The following is a 17,443-nucleotide window of genomic DNA, read 5'->3' as shown; positions in this document are numbered from 1 at the left end:
TCTTTCTTCTCCTCAGAATTTGTTTTCTGTTTTGGTTCAAGAAGCAACTTGGACTTTTGCATATTTGGCCCATTCACAAAGGTAGATGCTTCCTCCGGATAATTTACTCTAAAAACACAAAATTAACAATAATAATAGTTAAGGCCCAAATAAACCCAATTATAAGAATATTAATTAAAACAATGGATTTATTTATTATTATAGTCCAATAATTTATGAATAAGGCTAGTGAGTGTGAATAAATATATGCTCATCAAACTATATAGTATATTATATTTTTTTATTGTTTGAAAATTATTATACTTTAATTTATACATGATAAATATTTAGACATTTGTCAATTGAAATTATTTTTAATATTATTGAATCTATTATAAATATAACATTGTATTTGTTTTTGACTTTTTAAGTCTCTAAACATGTTAGTTATTGTAAGTATAAAATTAATTGACTTTTCAACATGATAAATTGGGCATGATTAGTGTCGAGTGATTCATGAACTTTAGCATTATGAAGCGGAAAGTAAAATAAAATCTACAGTGGATGGGGTTCGAAACCAAGTTCCTTTAGTGACCAAAGAAACTTTAACCACTACACACTTTGGTTTTCCCTCCTCGTTTGTCGATTGGATTAGTACAATTCTTCATTCAGTTATGCTTTCTATAAGAATAAATGGTAGTTTGGTAAGTTTTTTTCCTTGTAGTATAGGTGTCAGACAAAATGATCATTTGTTTCCTTTACTTTTCTATCTTGCAGAGGAAGTTCTTAGTAGAGGTATCTCTAAGCTTGTAAATGATAAGAAAAATTTACATATGTTAGTCCGCAAGGTTATCTCACTTCCTCTCATATTTTATATGTTGATGACATATTTGTTTTTGGATACGATTTGTTTTTCTCTTGAGAATGGAGGTTTGAAGATTATTAATCTTCGTCATGAAAATAATGTATATATTCTTAAGCTTGCTTAGAACTTTGCTTATAGCAACAAACCTTGGTTTTTACTCTTGAAAGTCAGGGTTCTTAAATCAAAATACGAGTTTATAATGGTTTATAGATCCTCATCCCTTTGGCCTGAAATTAAGCAATTTTATTCTACTATACTTCATTATACTTATTTGACTATTGATACAGGTTCTTTTATTAATTTCTGGAATGATAAATGGTGTTCTACTACTTCTTTAGCAAATATTGCAGGGTTATGTGATGGTGCTAGCATTCCGGATACAATCTCTCAGTTTTGGACAGGTTGTGATTAGAATATTCCTTTATCTTTACAATAGATGCCTCATTTTTTAAATCATATCATGGTTAGGGAGGAACATGATATTCCTAATTGGATTCTAGATGAGTCTGGTCGTTTCACTCTTAAATCGGCTATAACTTTTTTTTGAACGAGGAGTTCCCAGTGGTTGGGGTAAATTAATCTGGTCTTCATCTATAGTACTCTGGAAAGTTTTTCATGGGCGGCTTCCTACAGATCAATATATTTAGAATAAAGGGTTCTATGTGTACGCTTTGTGAAAAGCATGAGAAATCTATTCAACATTTATTTTTTGAATGTTCTAATGCTTTGTATATTTGGAGTTTGGTTCGATAGATTTTTCTTACTTCTAATTTTTCTAATAAGGATGATCTTATTTCTTTTTATTAAAAGTGATGGTAGTCCTTTGGTTAAATTGATTAGGCTTGTTGTGATAACTTTTTCTATTTGGATGATATGGCGTATGAGAAATTATGCTAGATTCAGGATAAGTTTGAGGTTTCTAAGGCTATTTCGGTAATTAAATATTTAACTTGTCTGGTGGGAAATTCGTCTAAAGCTTCAATGAAGAATGATATGTTGGATTTCAACGTGATTAATTTTTTTAGTATTAATACTCGTAGTAGTAAAGTTCTTCGTTCTCTTCCTGTTAGATGGGAGTTTTCTTCATCAAGTTGGGTTAAAATTAACACTAATAGGGTTGCTAGGAGTATCCTGGTCTTGCTACTTGTGGAAATATTTTTCATGGGAGTATGAAGGAGTTTATTGGTGCTTTCTTTGCGTTTCTTGAAGTTCAGACTGCTATGATTGATGAGTTTTATAGAGTTATACATGCTATGAAGGAAGCTCAAAAGACAGGGCTTACTAATGTTTAGTTTATTTATAGATAATCATTTCATTGGTATAATAGACTTCCATCTAGTATGTTCTTAGAATTCTTTATGAATATGTATAGTTTACCTATGTATTGTTTTTGTTAACATATCAATTTTGGTCTACTCCCTTCATATTTTTGTATTTTCTTTCTTTTTTCTTTATTTTTAATAACATTCTTTTCATGTGATGACATATGATTTTTGTTACTTAAGGTGTTAGTCTGATATGTTAAGTTACATACTAATACTAATGTCCTATCATGAAAGCTTTAAAAAAAAATAAAATTAACACGTAAGTTTGTCTTTAAATAGTTTATTGTTAATGCTCTAAAATTAGATGATTATTCAATAAATAAAGTGTAGAAAATTACAATAAAATCAAATAATTGATCGGAGTTCTTATTTTTTATTATAATAATCACAATAATAAAAGTAGATGATTATTCAACAAATAAAGTGTAGAAAATCACAATAAAATCCTTTAAATTCATTCACACCATGATTGATCGAAGCTCTTATTTTATTTGGAACTGAGAATTTTACTGATGGAGCAGCATAAGGTTTCATCTTTTTTATTTGAATTTAATTTGTGTGCCGAGTGAAATCAACAACTCTCAAAGGGTCAACAACATTCCTTCCATTGTTGGAACCGAGAATAAGGATTTTATATAGAACAAAACTCGAAGCACCTAAGATCTTCAAAAACAGACTTTATTAACTTCAAAACGGTGGTTTTATTTTTTTTAAAAAGATTTAATTACATTCCATATTCCATATTCCATATTTCATGTGTGCAGTGCGTGCATAGCATCATCAATAGTTAAGGTGCGAAAACTTAACGAAATAGAACAAATTGAATCTTTTTAGAAAACCTTTAAACCAAATTGATTATTTTAAAAATTATTTTATTGAATTGAATATTGATCCTAAAAGTAGAGAAAAAAAAGTAATTAAATAAGAAAAAAGTAAGTGGATTATTCTTTAGATTTCTCTTGAGTGGTGCTTATGAGTTTTTTTCCTTATAAGCTATAAGACTCAATCTCTTTTACAGAATGTCATGACTTGACACTTTCTTACTTCTCCATTGGTTGATTTTCATTTTCGATAGTTTATATTTGGTCCAAAGTGTGTGTGAGGTATCTCGGACAAGTACTTGAAGACTCAAGTTAGATATGTCCTAGTTAAGTATGAAGATCATAAATTCATTATCTTTTAAATTACAGGTGTTCACCAATTCATAGTTGTTATTATGGATCCCTATCTACGAGGAGGTTATAATAGACCCATATAAGTTCATATCCTCCTAATCATGTTTTAGGGGCGTAATTGAGTTCATTAGTTATTAATTGTTATGGTATATTTTTTTTGATTAAGTCAAGAGGTTGAATGATTGCTCTTGAGTTTGTTCAATATGTCAACGTATCAAGATGTTGTAAGGTCTTTATTATGAATTCAATTACTTGATCACTCGATGATAAAGATTCTAATATTATTTCTAATTGTGAGTAAAATATTATTTTAAGATAAAAAAAATCTTGTCCAATTAAAAAAGACTGATTAAATATATGGTTAAATAATAAGTTCAAAACTACTAAAGTTATATTAACAATTTTATAAAAAAGTTATATCTTATTGCTCATCAATATGTATATAATAATCTTCAACGAAGAGAAACAAATTATTTTTTATGTGAGAAATAAAAGATTAATAAAGTAGAAAAAAAGTTAATATTAAAATAATATGTTTGGTTTTACTTATCTTAAATATTTTGATAATCATACAATAAAATAATTTACAAAGAAACATCATCAAGTGAAGACAATTTCAAAACAACACAACTTTTTTAAAATTTATTAAGCGGAACTGGATAGATATAATGAATTTTTGGTTGAAGGAAATTTGCCCAACAATTTAGATTTATTGAGTAAAATTATTCAAGCTTTAATTTTGAAGAAAATTCACTAAACGAATTATATTCATTCTATGAATCTTGAAGAAAACTTAAAGATTTTGCTTTAACTTTTTTAAATTTCGTTCAATGATTTTTTTAATATATATATATATAATTATAAGTAATGTATTTTTATTATAAAATCAACACAAATCATATCAAATATCTTAGTTTGAGTTTATTATGGATTTAAATTAGAATATATTGTTGGTAGTATCTATCTTAATTAAAATAATTTTTACTTACCTTAAATAAAAATATTTAAATTAGTATATAAATATTTTAATTACTTCAATAAATACATTGACGATTTTTCATAAAAAAAATTATCCATAAATATTTGATACTTTTTAAAATTAATTGATAAACGTCAAATGTCAAAATAAACGTGCTTATATAATATTTGTTTGCAAATTCTGTTTACAATTTATGGATAAAAACATTTTTGAGTGACTGTAATTTTATTTTTGTAATTTTTTTAAAAATATTACAGTTTTTTATTTGTTTAGATATCAATTATATTTTTAGTTTATAATTTAAATATTATATATATATATATATTATAACTTAAAATATTCCCGACCAAACTTAAAATGAAATAAAAAATACACGCACATCATATTTTCAGAAAGTTCTCTATATTATAATACAATAAAAAAATAATAAGATTAATCCAAGTAGTGGTAAACTAATCGTCTTGAGGAAGATAATAATACGTGTGATGAATCTGTGGTGAAGAAGCACCATGAAGAACGAAAATGTGTTTTGAACAGCAAAGAAAACATTGAGAACGAAAAAGTGTTTTGAACAGCAAAGAAAACATTGAGATATAACTCTATGTAACAGAAAGAAAAGGAGAAAACAGAGATGCAGTATGAATCCTAAAAAAAAGAGAACAGAAAGAAACAACAATGAACAATGATAATGATTGTGAATAGAAAATAAATATAATTTATTATTCAGTTATTATTGTGTTTAGTGATTATAAGGATGCATTATATAAATTATATAAAACATAAAACAGTAAATAAAGGGAATAAAGTATTACAAAAAAAAGCCCAAAATAAACTAACCCAACAAAGTAACAAACTTTATAAAAAAAGTTAAATTTAATATATATTAGAAAGGTAAAGGAAAACAACAATAGAAAAAATAGATTAAAGCTTAAGTTAATATAGTATTTAAAAAAATGTTACCAATATAGGTCAAATGTCAAAATATATAGATAAAAGAATTATATATGTGAAGAAGTAATTGTATTTTATTATATTGTTCATTTTTATTATTAAAAAGGATGATTATTTTACATGTGTCTAATTTCAGCATACTCCAATTCTGAATTTTGATAAAGAAAATAAAAATGAAGACAAGAAAATTATAAAATGTATAGAGAAAAACAAGTGAAAGTCAGAATAAAGGATTAAAATATTAATAAAAAGAATCTGCTGCTTCCGCGCTCTATTTCATTTACTATCTACACCCTTTTATAATGTATTGGAAAAGACTGTTTGAAATATCAAGAAAACAAAAACGTGTTCTAGAAAATATATCCTAAAATGTAAAAAAGAAAAACTTTTTACAATTTTTTTTATAATGCTTTATTTACCATTCAAAAATAATTTATCATGCCTTTTTTTTTTCTTAAATCTTAATATCTGAGAAAGTAATTTTAATAAAACAAAAGAGAGCAAATAAAATTAAAAATACTATTTTACTATTTTAATTTAAATGAAAGAATTAAGAGGGAGTTATTTAGAAAAAAGGTGAGGCCAATTGTTTCCCACACCTAATATTTTTGAATATGCACTCAATGCTTTTTCTAAAATGCAAATTTCCTTTGGACATTTTATTTTAAAGGAAAAACTCAAAAGTATGATGTATGTTGTTCTTTTTTAGTGATAATGAAGATAATGTTGAACTTCCACCAAGTGTAATGGAAATTTGATTATATTGATTTTTATGAGATTGAGTTAATTATTTCACGCAAGAAAAGATGATTAAACAAGAGTTTTAACATAAAATGGTGAAAGGTAGGTTTCTGAAAATTAGATTTAAAATAATTTTCGAGATGGATAAATCTACCATGTGTGTTCTTAGGTGTGTGGTTTCAAGAAATGAAAATCTAGAATATAATATTTTTTATTTATTTTGGAAAGGAAATTTTTAAAAAATAGTGGACTATGAATATGTTATCCTAAAAAGTAAAATATAAAATAAAAATTGCATTCTGGAAGATGCAATCCAAAGGCCAGACATGACTTCCACACATTAAGGGTAATTTGGTCAACTCAAATAAGCTAATAGGTGTAGAAAGCATTTGCAAAAAGTGAGTGTGAATAGTTTGATTGAAACAAAATATGGTAATTTTTAAAACAGAGCCCAATTTGCCAATAAACAAAATAGCCCACTTCAAGTGTAGACCCAAATTAAAGAGCCGTACTTTAAAAGACAGATTTATCCTTAATTGTATCTCAGAAGTTATAGTGCTAGTTACAAAATTGGTTATAACAGCGAGTGGCAAAACGGACCTTTAAAAACCCTAATACCCATTTTCCTTTATATATAACCCACTCTTATTTTCATTTCTGTCTGCTTCGCCTCATTCTCACTCACAAACCCTAACACTCTTTCTTCCTCTTCCATCACTGCAACACAATGCCGCCAAAGTTCGATCCATCCCAGGTCGTCGACGTCTTCGTTCGCGTCACCGGCGGCGAAGTTGGCGCCGCCAGTTCGCTCGCTCCTAAGATCGGTCCCCTCGGTCTCTCCCCCAAGAAGATCGGAGAAGACATCGCCAAGGAAACCGCCAAGGACTGGAAGGGTCTCAGAGTCACCGTCAAGCTTACCGTGCAGAACCGTCAGGCTAAAGTGACGGTGGTTCCCTCTGCGGCGGCGCTAGTCATCAAGTCCCTGAAGGAGCCCGAGCGCGACAGGAAGAAGACCAAAAACATTAAGCATAATGGAAATATCTCGCTCGACGATGTCATCGAGATTGCTAGGATTATGAGGCCGAGGTCAATGGCGAAGGACCTTAGCGGCTCGATTAAGGAGATTCTCGGGACCTGCGTCTCTGTGGGATGTACCGTTGATGGAAAGGATCCTAAGGACTTGCAGCAGGAAATCACTGATGGTGATGTTGAGGTCCCTCTTGATTGAGGAGGAAGAAGGCTTTGTTACTCTTTTTCTCTTACCCTCGTTTATTTCGTGTTTCTTTTTATTATATAAATTTGGGGCAACTATTGAACTTTTTGTTTAAGTTTATTTAATGTTTGGATAATTTAGATGGTTTCGAGAGATTTTATCATGGGCTTAGTAGTTTACTTCTGCTCATAAAATGATATGTTTTTCGATATAATTTTGTCAATGGAGTGTAGTTTATTTTTGCGAATGTTTTCCTCTGTTGGTCTGTTGGTTTTCATTAGGTAAGTTTGAGTTCGTGTTGAATTTGTCTTTTAATACCTTGAAGTGGGTATTGTTTGGGATTTGCTTATGGATTAATTATATTGTTCATTGTTCTGGTAATTTATTTCCCTGCATTTTGCTGTTTTGTGTTTGTTTTCTTAGCTGACTTTATTTTTTTATGAGTAGTTGGAATGAGTTATTTAATCAATGGCCATAGTTTAATTGATTTCCCATGTAGGTGAATCTGTCTTTCTGTTTTAGTGAAGTTACGTTGAACATTGTTGGGATTTGTTGATATTGTAAGTTCCCCGGGTGACTTACCTAAGTGTGTTTGTTTTGAGAATTATGCAAAAGCATAGTATGTCGAATTAATCCGATTGTGTTAGTGTCCAGTTTTAAGCAACATTTGATGTTTGCAGCATTGGACATAATGAACATGACGATTGATGTGTTTTTGTTTTGTATTCATATCGATTGATTTTCTGACAATTAGCCGTTTAGTGGAGTTTGCCATTGCATTGTTAATTATTTTATGACATTCGCATTTAGGATTTTATGTTTGATTGATGTTTGCCGTTTAAAAGTCTATGTTCTGCACATAAGCCTTTGTTTGTACCTTTTTAACTGTATACATTGGTTGGTTCAAGAACATTATTGCATTAGTATAGATGCCTTTCGCTGCTTTTCCCTATACATGCATCTTTTATACAACTTGTGACTAGCATGTTTTCTAGGAACACATAATCCTATATATACTATCATTTTTATAGTTGTATTGTCAACTAACGTGTAGTGTTTCTGCATTTTGGTTGAAGTTTGTAGTATGTGAATGTACGTGTGCAAAATGATGTATTGTTGGTGGGAAAGCTTTGCTTGTTTTTGCATTTAAGTTTGCGTCAACAAATTGCAATTTTTTTATCCTTGTGGAATGTGTTAATATTGGACAATTGTTAACTGCATTTCAATCTAATTCTAGCAGTTGATGGTGGTAAAAATTTCAATTATAAGATTAAGGTTCAGGTAAATTTCAATTAAGCCTAACGTTTAGTGATTCAGAAACTATGTTCAGTTTGATTGTCGAATTGTTTAATCTTTAATATATACGTTTGAGATTATGTTTTGTTTCGTTACGTTGAATATAATGTTTTTATTGGTATGAATTTATTTTAATCCCCTTTGGACGCAACTGAAATAAAGAAAAAAGCCTGTCTTCTCATAACTTCTAGACTAATATTAATCCAAGTAGTTAGTTCCTTCAGGTTTGTTGACGACGCAGTGACGTTTGTCTTTTATTTTTCTCTTAAGTATATCCCGAAACAGACAATAAACAAACAGTAGTATTTAATTAGTTGGAATTTTGATTGGTTTCCTAGAAATACTAGGAGTTATCTGAAATAGGACTTTTTCTTTTTACACCTCCATACCTTCTTGTGCCACCCCATACTAAATATGAAAATACCATAATCTGGAAGTCAATTTCATATTTAGAAAAGAGTTCCGGATTATGTAATCCGGAAACAAATAACACATCTGAAAAAAAGACTTTTTGATTATAATCCAAAAGTTAATCTTATGTATAGAAAAGACTTCTGGATTATGCAATCCGGAAGTTAATCACAAAAGATTACATAATCTGGAAGATCTAGAAAAGACTTTTGAATTATGTAATCCAGAATATTTAAAAGAGTATTTTTGGAATAGGAAAAATTTATGGAGGTGGTGCAGGAAGAAGCAGCCCTGAAATAGTTTATAGTTCATTCATAATTAAATTAATAAAAATCCAAAGCTCTGACAGTTTCTGCCTACTGTGAAACTCAGAAATAAATTATGTGCATATTTCAATTAACGAGGTTCAATTTTTTTCTGTCAAAAGTACGGGTTATTAAAGAACGTTTATTTTCTTGAAATTTTGGAAACTGATGTTTAAAACTTATTTTATGTAATTTAATTTTAGTTCATAAAGTTGTTTATTGAATATGTTTATAAAAAAGGTTAGTATTATGTGATGGTTTTACGCACGGTAATATACATACACGGGTTTGAATTTTTATCCAAGTGTAAAATTTAAAGTATTTTCTTGAATCGTGGTTTGATACATATTTAACTTAGTTTTTAAAGTAAATATATTCACCTCAATTTTTTGTGGTTTCTTCTTAATTTTGCTTGAATGTGTCTAAATTTTATAAAACTTGGCACTGTCACTAATTTTTTCATATCTTCACTAAAACAAATTCGGTTTATTAATAATGAATGATGTTGAGAAATGTTTTCTCTTGGAATTGTGTACCACTATTTTTATTAGCTTTTTCTTTCGTTTCTCCTTATAGTGTGCACATTTGTTGCATAAGAAAGCAGTAGAAAAACATTTGTTGCATAAGAAAGCAGTAGAAAAAAATAGTGTTCGGTAACTACTCTTTCTTCCTACACTTTCATATATTCTACTTTCACCTTCATAAATTTTCGTATTCTAAAAATATATCTCTGTAATATTCTGGATTACATAATTTGAAAGTTTTTTTCAAAATTTATAATTAACTTCTAAATTACATAATTCAGAAACCTTTTTTCAGATGTATGATTAGTTTTTGGATTATGTAATCCAAAAATCTTTTTTAGTTTTGAGATTATATAATTCAGAAGTCTTTTTTCAAATACGTGTATGAATTACATAATTCAAAAATTACTCTGGCCAAAAAAAATAAAAAAACGTTTTGTATGGGGTGACAGAATAAAGGTGCAGGAAGAAACAGCCTTCGGTAAGTCTCTGGCAATTGCTTTCTGCACGATATCACTGCACCCGATCTCAGCGGAAAAGACGAAACTATCCTTAAAATTTTTTTTCGAAATATATGTTTCGGATTTTTATTTTCGGAATGAAATTTTATATTACGGATTTTTTTTATCTGGAATCAGTTTTTCATTTTTGTTTCGGGATTTTCATTTCCAAAACACAATAATTTTTTTTTTGGATTTTTTTTTCTGGAATGTATTATTTTTCAATTCTGGATTTTTTTGTCCGAAATAAAATTTTAATTTTTGTTTCTGGATTTTTATTTTCGAAATTAAGGACATTTTTGGAAATTAAAAAAATATGTTGGGTGCATGTTAAAAATGATTGGGTGTAGGAAGCATTTGCCTAAGTCGCTACTGTACAAGTCTTGTTCGTCAACTGGGCCTTTCTGTTTAATTGTCCATGAAAAATCCAATGATTCCAATTATGAAATTTTTAAAATTATTCTTCATAACTGAAAATTTGGAATTCAAAAATATATTTTGATATGTTTTAATAAATTATGGCTCTAAAATGAAATTTTGGAAGAGAATTGAAAAATTAAAATCTCATTTCAGAAAAAAATTCCATAATACAAAATTTCGAATGAGTGAAAAATATTTTAGAAATCTAAATTTAAAAATGTATTTTAGAATACGAATACATTTTGACATGCAGTCCTTATTTTTATTTAAAAATTATAGAGAATATTTTGATATTTTGCATCAGTGATAGAGTAAAGTTCAAAATTATTGTGATGGAAGAAGTAATTGACTAATTGTTGATATAGTTTGGCTATTTTTCTCTTCACATTACCTCTCTCTTACCCGATTGAGCCCTTATTGAAGTTGGAACTTTAAACTTTATAACCTAAGTTTTAGATTGTCACTACAAATAAACTTTATACTAATGAAGTATGGAAAGGAAGCAAATAAAAATTTATGTTGAGTTACAAATGATGTTATTTTGCTTAAGTGAATAAAAGCATATAAAAATAATGAGTGTTAGAGAATTAACGTGGCCTATTCCTAATGGTGAAGATATGATTATAAGGGGTTTTTGTATCTTTTTTGGAATATAAGAGATGAACAAAGATAGAGTACTAAGTAAAGTGGGATATGTTAGAATTTATATTATAGTGGGTATAACAAAAGGGAAGCGATTTATTATATAGAAGAAGCTGAGAGAGAATAAATCCGTTGAGGCTCAACAAAAAGTGGGTGACGAAAGTGCTTATATGAAAACTTTGTTTCAGTTTTGTTCTACTGTTTTGTTTCTTTTGAGTATCTATACACTTCATATTTCTTTGAGTCGTTGTTGGGGTTCAATCTTGAAGATTTATATTTTCAATAATAGACTCCGATATAAAACAAGTTTTGCACTAATGATATGTATGGATGATAATTGAATCGAAATTCACTTAGCAATGACACTTCAATGAAGAAATTAACAAAAAAGAATATGAAGATAAAAGTGTAAATCCTAAATCATAAAACAACACTAAGGAACATCTCTCAATAAATATATGATTACATCGTGATTATATGAAAATGTCAGTACAATTGTTTATAATAACATAATTGAGATGACTTTCAATCCTCAATCTCTCGATGAGTATATGTCCATATTTTTTGTTGGAAGCATTTACAAGGTTATTTCTAAGATCTTGTCTATCAGAATCAAGAAAGTGCTTGAGTATGTGATTGACTCATTGTAGTCGATTTTTTTTTTATCCCAAAGAGATTTGTTAGATAGTATTTTAGTTGCCAACGAGGTAGTGGACGAACTGAAGAGAAAAAAGAAGAGTGGGGTGATTATAAAGATTGACTTCGAAAAGGTATATGACTTTGTCGGTTGGAATTTCCTGTACTACATGACGACTAAGATGAGATTTTGCGAAAAATGGGTGCATTGGATCAAAGAGTGCCTAAAATATTCTTCAATTACTATCTTAGTTAACAGAAGCCCAACTAAGGAATTCAAATCGACTAGAGGTTTTAGACAAGGGGACCAAATTGCACTATTCTTATTTCTTATTGTGGCTCAAGGTCTCTCAAGTTTAGTAAATCAAGTTGCTAGAAAGGAGTTGCTCTTTGGTCTGAAAGTCGACACCAAAAAAGTGGAGGTGAAGCTTCTTCAGTTCACAGATGATACTTTAATTATGTGTGATCCGAATATCCAAAATATTCGTGTTGTTAAAGTTATGCTTAGATTTTTTGAAATTTGCTCAGGGCTCAAAATTAACTTGTTTAAGAGTAAATTTGGTGTCATTGGAGTGGATACAAATTTCAGTGACTAGAAAAACATTAACCACTAGACTAGACAAGTTCTTTGATCATATTATAATTTTTATTATACTTATTATATTATTACTAATATAATTTATACTTATTATTATTAATAATAATTATAATATTAAAAAATTTGTTTGATGTAGTGGTTAAAGTTTCCTTGGTCACTGAAGGAACTTGGTCTGTATGTAATATCTCTTTATATACCGGATAAAATTCGTATATAATAATCCGTATATAATTTGCGTTTTTGTTGTAGGAAAATCCTGATAATGATGGAAGAAGGTTGAGAAGATCTGCCATTGTTTGATTTCACATACTTTGGCTTTTCGAATGATTCTTTTTCTTTCTTGAGAGAAGCAAAAGAAGACAAGTCTTGACTCATTTTCATGTTTTTTTTTCTTTTGAAACAAATTTGAATGCAGTGAGAGGTACTTTCTCAATCTTAACTTCTGTTTTGTGGTCTTAAGTTCTCTCAAGGGTGTGGGTCATGTGAAGTGTGATGCACTCAAAAATTGATTTTTTTTTTAAATTTTTGGAGGCTTTTTAGTTTCATTTGTCATTTTTTTTTCAATAAAAAATATAAGGAATAAAAATGAGTAGGTTATGTGTTTAAGCATATTCATGCTTCTTTTGGCTGATAGGTTTCTGTAGGTTTACTTTGAGTAGGTTTACCGCTGGTTTAAGATGGTATTTTGGGTTTGAAGACATCTACTTTTTTTTTTTTTTATATTGGTTAAAGCATCTAAGAATGTTCCACTTAATTTATTTATTTTTCTAATAAAAAATAATAAAAATGAGATATTTAAGAGCTATTTTAATCTATTATCTCTTAGTGTCTTCCCATACCCACAAATTAGTCCCAACCAAAATAACAACATCCTCAAAATAATATAACACTTTAAATGTGCTATAAGAAAATTAAAAAAAATTATTTCCACAACAAAAATGAACAATGATTAAATAAGACCCAAAAAATGTTGTTATCTTGCCTATGATGTTAGTTCAGTTTAGAAGCTGACAACTATGAGATTAACATCCAAAGATCTATAAATCTTCATTTTATTTCACAAGAAAAATATTAAGGTTTCTTTTTAGCTTTTTCTTAATGAAACCTCTTTTTCATTTGAGAAAGAGAAACAAACGCCTACATCTGATGCACAGGAAAAAACAATTTCTGCTGCTAAAGTGCAAAGCTTAGCTCATGGAATTGCACTTTAAATTTTAAAACATGGAAGCAGCCACCGTCCAGTAAAATAGTCATTCTCAAATCTTAGGTTACACACACAAACCAAAACAAAAATGTTTGTTTTTTCATATCCACCATCAAGTGTTCAACACATGCCACTCTTTCAGCCACAACACCATATTATATATATATTTGAAAACCAATATCAAAATCATACAATATTCTTCTTCACAATTCATGATCAAATGATAAACAACGAGATTAATCTGAACATGCACTGAATTAGAGGTGGGGTGGCATAACAATTGTCAATTCTCACCATCATCATCATCATCATCACCATCATCTTCTTCACCCTTTTCCCCTTTAATTCCCATCATCACAAAACTTACAAATAATATGTTGTTAATGTATATTTGCTGGTCCATGTTCATGTTATAGCAGGGTGGTTGGAAAATTAAGTCCACTATGTATTTCTAATCTTAGCTACTCTGTAAAGAGGACCAACCAAATTTGGTCCCATACAACTACTCATCAAGCCTGGCATCTATCTTGTTCAATTAGGGTTCCAATAATTCTAACTTGCCCTAATTAATTAGGGTTTAAATTTTTGTACTTTAGTCAATGAATCGATTTGTTTATCCGTGGATACATTTTTTTAGAGTGTTTTACATTTTTAGACATTTTTACAAGAGAAAAACAAATTTAAAGGTGGTTTACAAGGGAAGGGTTCTTTTTGTTGGAGTTTTCTTTGAATATTTTATCAATTTAAGACAAATAATTTGCATATTAATAATGGGTTTATATTGGTGAAGTTGTGGGGGTGGAAGGAGAAGTACGAAACATTAATATTAGCCACTAACTTGGAATAAATAGTTATGACATAAGATTTAATTAACTGCCCAATTAATTAGTATATTTTATAATGAATTTTGTGGTGAGGATCACTAGGACCCTCACTGTGCTGAAAATCCATTTGATTTTAGGTATGTCCAGATAAGTTCTTCCCACATGTCTTCATCATCCAACAAAGATAACAACTACTCTACTCTTATTTTTATAGATTCGTAATAATTGCAGTACAGAAAATAATTATTCATAACTTTCTTTTCTTTTCAGGATAATATATCTTAATCTCTTGATAATTTATTATGCTAATATTTCTTAGCCACTAATTATCATGTTTCACTTCAAACCCAAGTTCAACGGGTGTTTAGTCAATATTTTTAAAAAACTTTTGGTAATTAAAATGAAACTTCCTAGTCTAGAGAATTCTAGTTTTTAAAGAAGTTGTAACAACATATTTTAATGTATTCATAAGCTAGCTCTCTCTTTCTCTCTCCCAAACATGATTTGACATCTCTCTCTCTCTCTTAATCAAATGTTTATAAGTTCTAACACTAGTTAGAAAAAGCTCCAATAAAGATAACAAATTCTCATTTTGTTTTACTAATTGATTATTGTTAACATGTTTAACTTGAATTATTTTCCAGCCCTTTGTTTATTTTTTCAATAAAACACAAGTAGGTAGGTTCATGTCATCTAAATTTTATAATTAGGTCCTTAAGATTTTAATTTGTTATTAAATTTATATGAATATTTTTTCCACGAATTATTGAGAGTAACTTAAAAGTAATTAAATATAATTAACAACAAAAATAAGGCAGATAACAATATTGTGAAACTATATTAAAAAAGTTATATGGATTGTGAGAGAGAATTTCTTTTAACAAATATAACACATTTTGGATAGTATTTTAGCAACAAATGATATAAAATGAAGAGAGCAAAGAAGAGTGAAGTTATTGTTAAAGTTTAAGAAGACGTATGATTCGGTGATTTGAGAATTTTTATACTACATATTGATTAGACTCGAATTTAGTGATGAACAATAAAGTGAACCTAGTGGAAGGGTAGACAATGTCCTTTGTTGGCTACGTGTGCCTAATTAAATTTGTCCTAATTGCAATGACATTGCTTTATCATTTGATATTTAAAGTGCCTAAGTCAGTTAACAAAGAAATAGTCAAACCTCAAAGGAAGTTCTTATGAGGGAGGGGTTTAGATGAATAAAAAATAGCTTGGATTAAATGGGACGAACTAATTAGGCCAAATGAATAAGGAGGGTTGGGAATTAAGGATATTGTCAAATTTAATATTGCTCTCTTAGCTAAATGAAAGTGGAGGCTAGGGTTGGAACATCAAAGTTTGTGGAAAGAGGTATTGCAGTCTAAGTATAGCTTATGGAGGATTCTGGATAAGGGGGTAAGGGCAAGAGAGGAATCAATTTGGTGGAGAGACTTGTGTGTGGAGAACATCAAGGAGAAACTATTTCGATAGAAAAGTAAGATGAAAAATAGGTAGAGGAAAAAACATTTTTCCTATACTTTATGGAATATCTGAGGATAAGGAAAAAACAATTGGAGAGGTAGTGGGAGAGGGTGAACAAGGAGAGTTGATATACCTTATTCTGGGATTTAACTGCCTCTCTAGCAACATAACATGTATCCTGGAGAGTGCTTTAGGATAGAGTACCATCAAGGTCAATCTCACTTATACGGGGTAGGGTCAACTAACAAATTGTGTAAGTTGTGCCAACTTGAACAAGAAACTGCTATACACATATTCATTGGCTGTAAAATGTCAAATAATATTTGGGTATTGTGTGATACTTGGGCTAGGATACAATTTGTACATTACGAACATCTACTTGATCACTTCCAACAATTTCATCTCATGGATTTGACTGAAAAACAAAATAGAGTATGGAAGAGAGTGTGGATAGGGATTATATGGATGATCTGGAATGATATGAATATTATAGATTTTAAGCAAAGTAGGGTAGATGCACAATAAGTTTTTTGCATGGCATAACTGAATGTATGGACATGGATAAAACATAAAATCCCTAAAACACTATTCTCTTACTTTGACTGAGTACAATGTCCAAAATTGTGTTTGAAAATGTTGTGAACTTGCTTAAAGACCTAACTCTCTAACATGAATGCATACAATGCCTTATATGAGTTTTACTGTGAATATGACTTAAGTAAATCATACAGGAGAGAAGTAAAAAAAAAATGTAAAATTTGGTATATTATAGACTCTGCCTTTGATTGTGACAATACTAATATGCATGTTCTAATAAAAGAATGGTAAACACTATTAAGGGTGTGTGCGTAAATTCACTAGTAGAGGGGGTCTCTTGTAGATTCAACAACATTATAGTGTCAACCACCCTTGACTATATACCAGATGTATGAGCATGGAGGGAAGGAAGGAAATCGACAACCATTACTAGAAAATCATTAAATAAAAACTAATTTTAGAAACAAAAAATAATTCGTCATTAAATTGACTAAATTATATATTATAGATATCAATATTTTTTTTAGTCTCTACAATAATATCTAATTTACTCAATATAGTGACCAATTATTTTTTTGTCTCTAGAATTGTTTTTTATTTAATGATTTTATTGTAGTGAACAATACCAGCCTTACAAGTCTCATGTGATGTTATGACAAAGCCATTGTATTGTCAAGCTGATCACAATATCATTTTTGTGGGACTTTAAGTCAACTCTCCTAACTCTCCTACATTTTGGACGTCAACAATTGCACCATTTTGAGTTTTGTTTTCTTTGTTTCTTGAAAGTGTATTTTAGTGCCAATTTGTATGACCATAAGTAATGCCTAATTATG

At 29.2% G+C, this 17,443-nt stretch overlaps 1 protein-coding gene across 1 annotated transcript; it reads left to right on the top strand.

Moving 5' to 3' along the window:
• Positions 1-6,665: 6,665 nt before the first annotated feature.
• On the top strand, positions 6,666-7,475 carry LOC137821498 (large ribosomal subunit protein uL11). Its single transcript, XM_068626121.1, has one exon. The coding sequence runs from the start codon at positions 6,743-6,745 to the stop codon at positions 7,241-7,243; it is 501 nt and encodes a 166-aa protein (XP_068482222.1). The 5' UTR covers positions 6,666-6,742; the 3' UTR covers positions 7,244-7,475.
• The last annotated feature ends 9,968 nt before the right edge of the window (positions 7,476-17,443 follow it).

The sequence above is a fragment of the Phaseolus vulgaris genome, chromosome 11, assembly GCF_000499845.2.
Source record: "Phaseolus vulgaris cultivar G19833 chromosome 11, P. vulgaris v2.0, whole genome shotgun sequence".
Lineage (NCBI taxonomy): Eukaryota > Viridiplantae > Streptophyta > Magnoliopsida > Fabales > Fabaceae > Phaseolus > Phaseolus vulgaris.
This window is presented reverse-complemented; position numbering and strand designations above follow the sequence as displayed.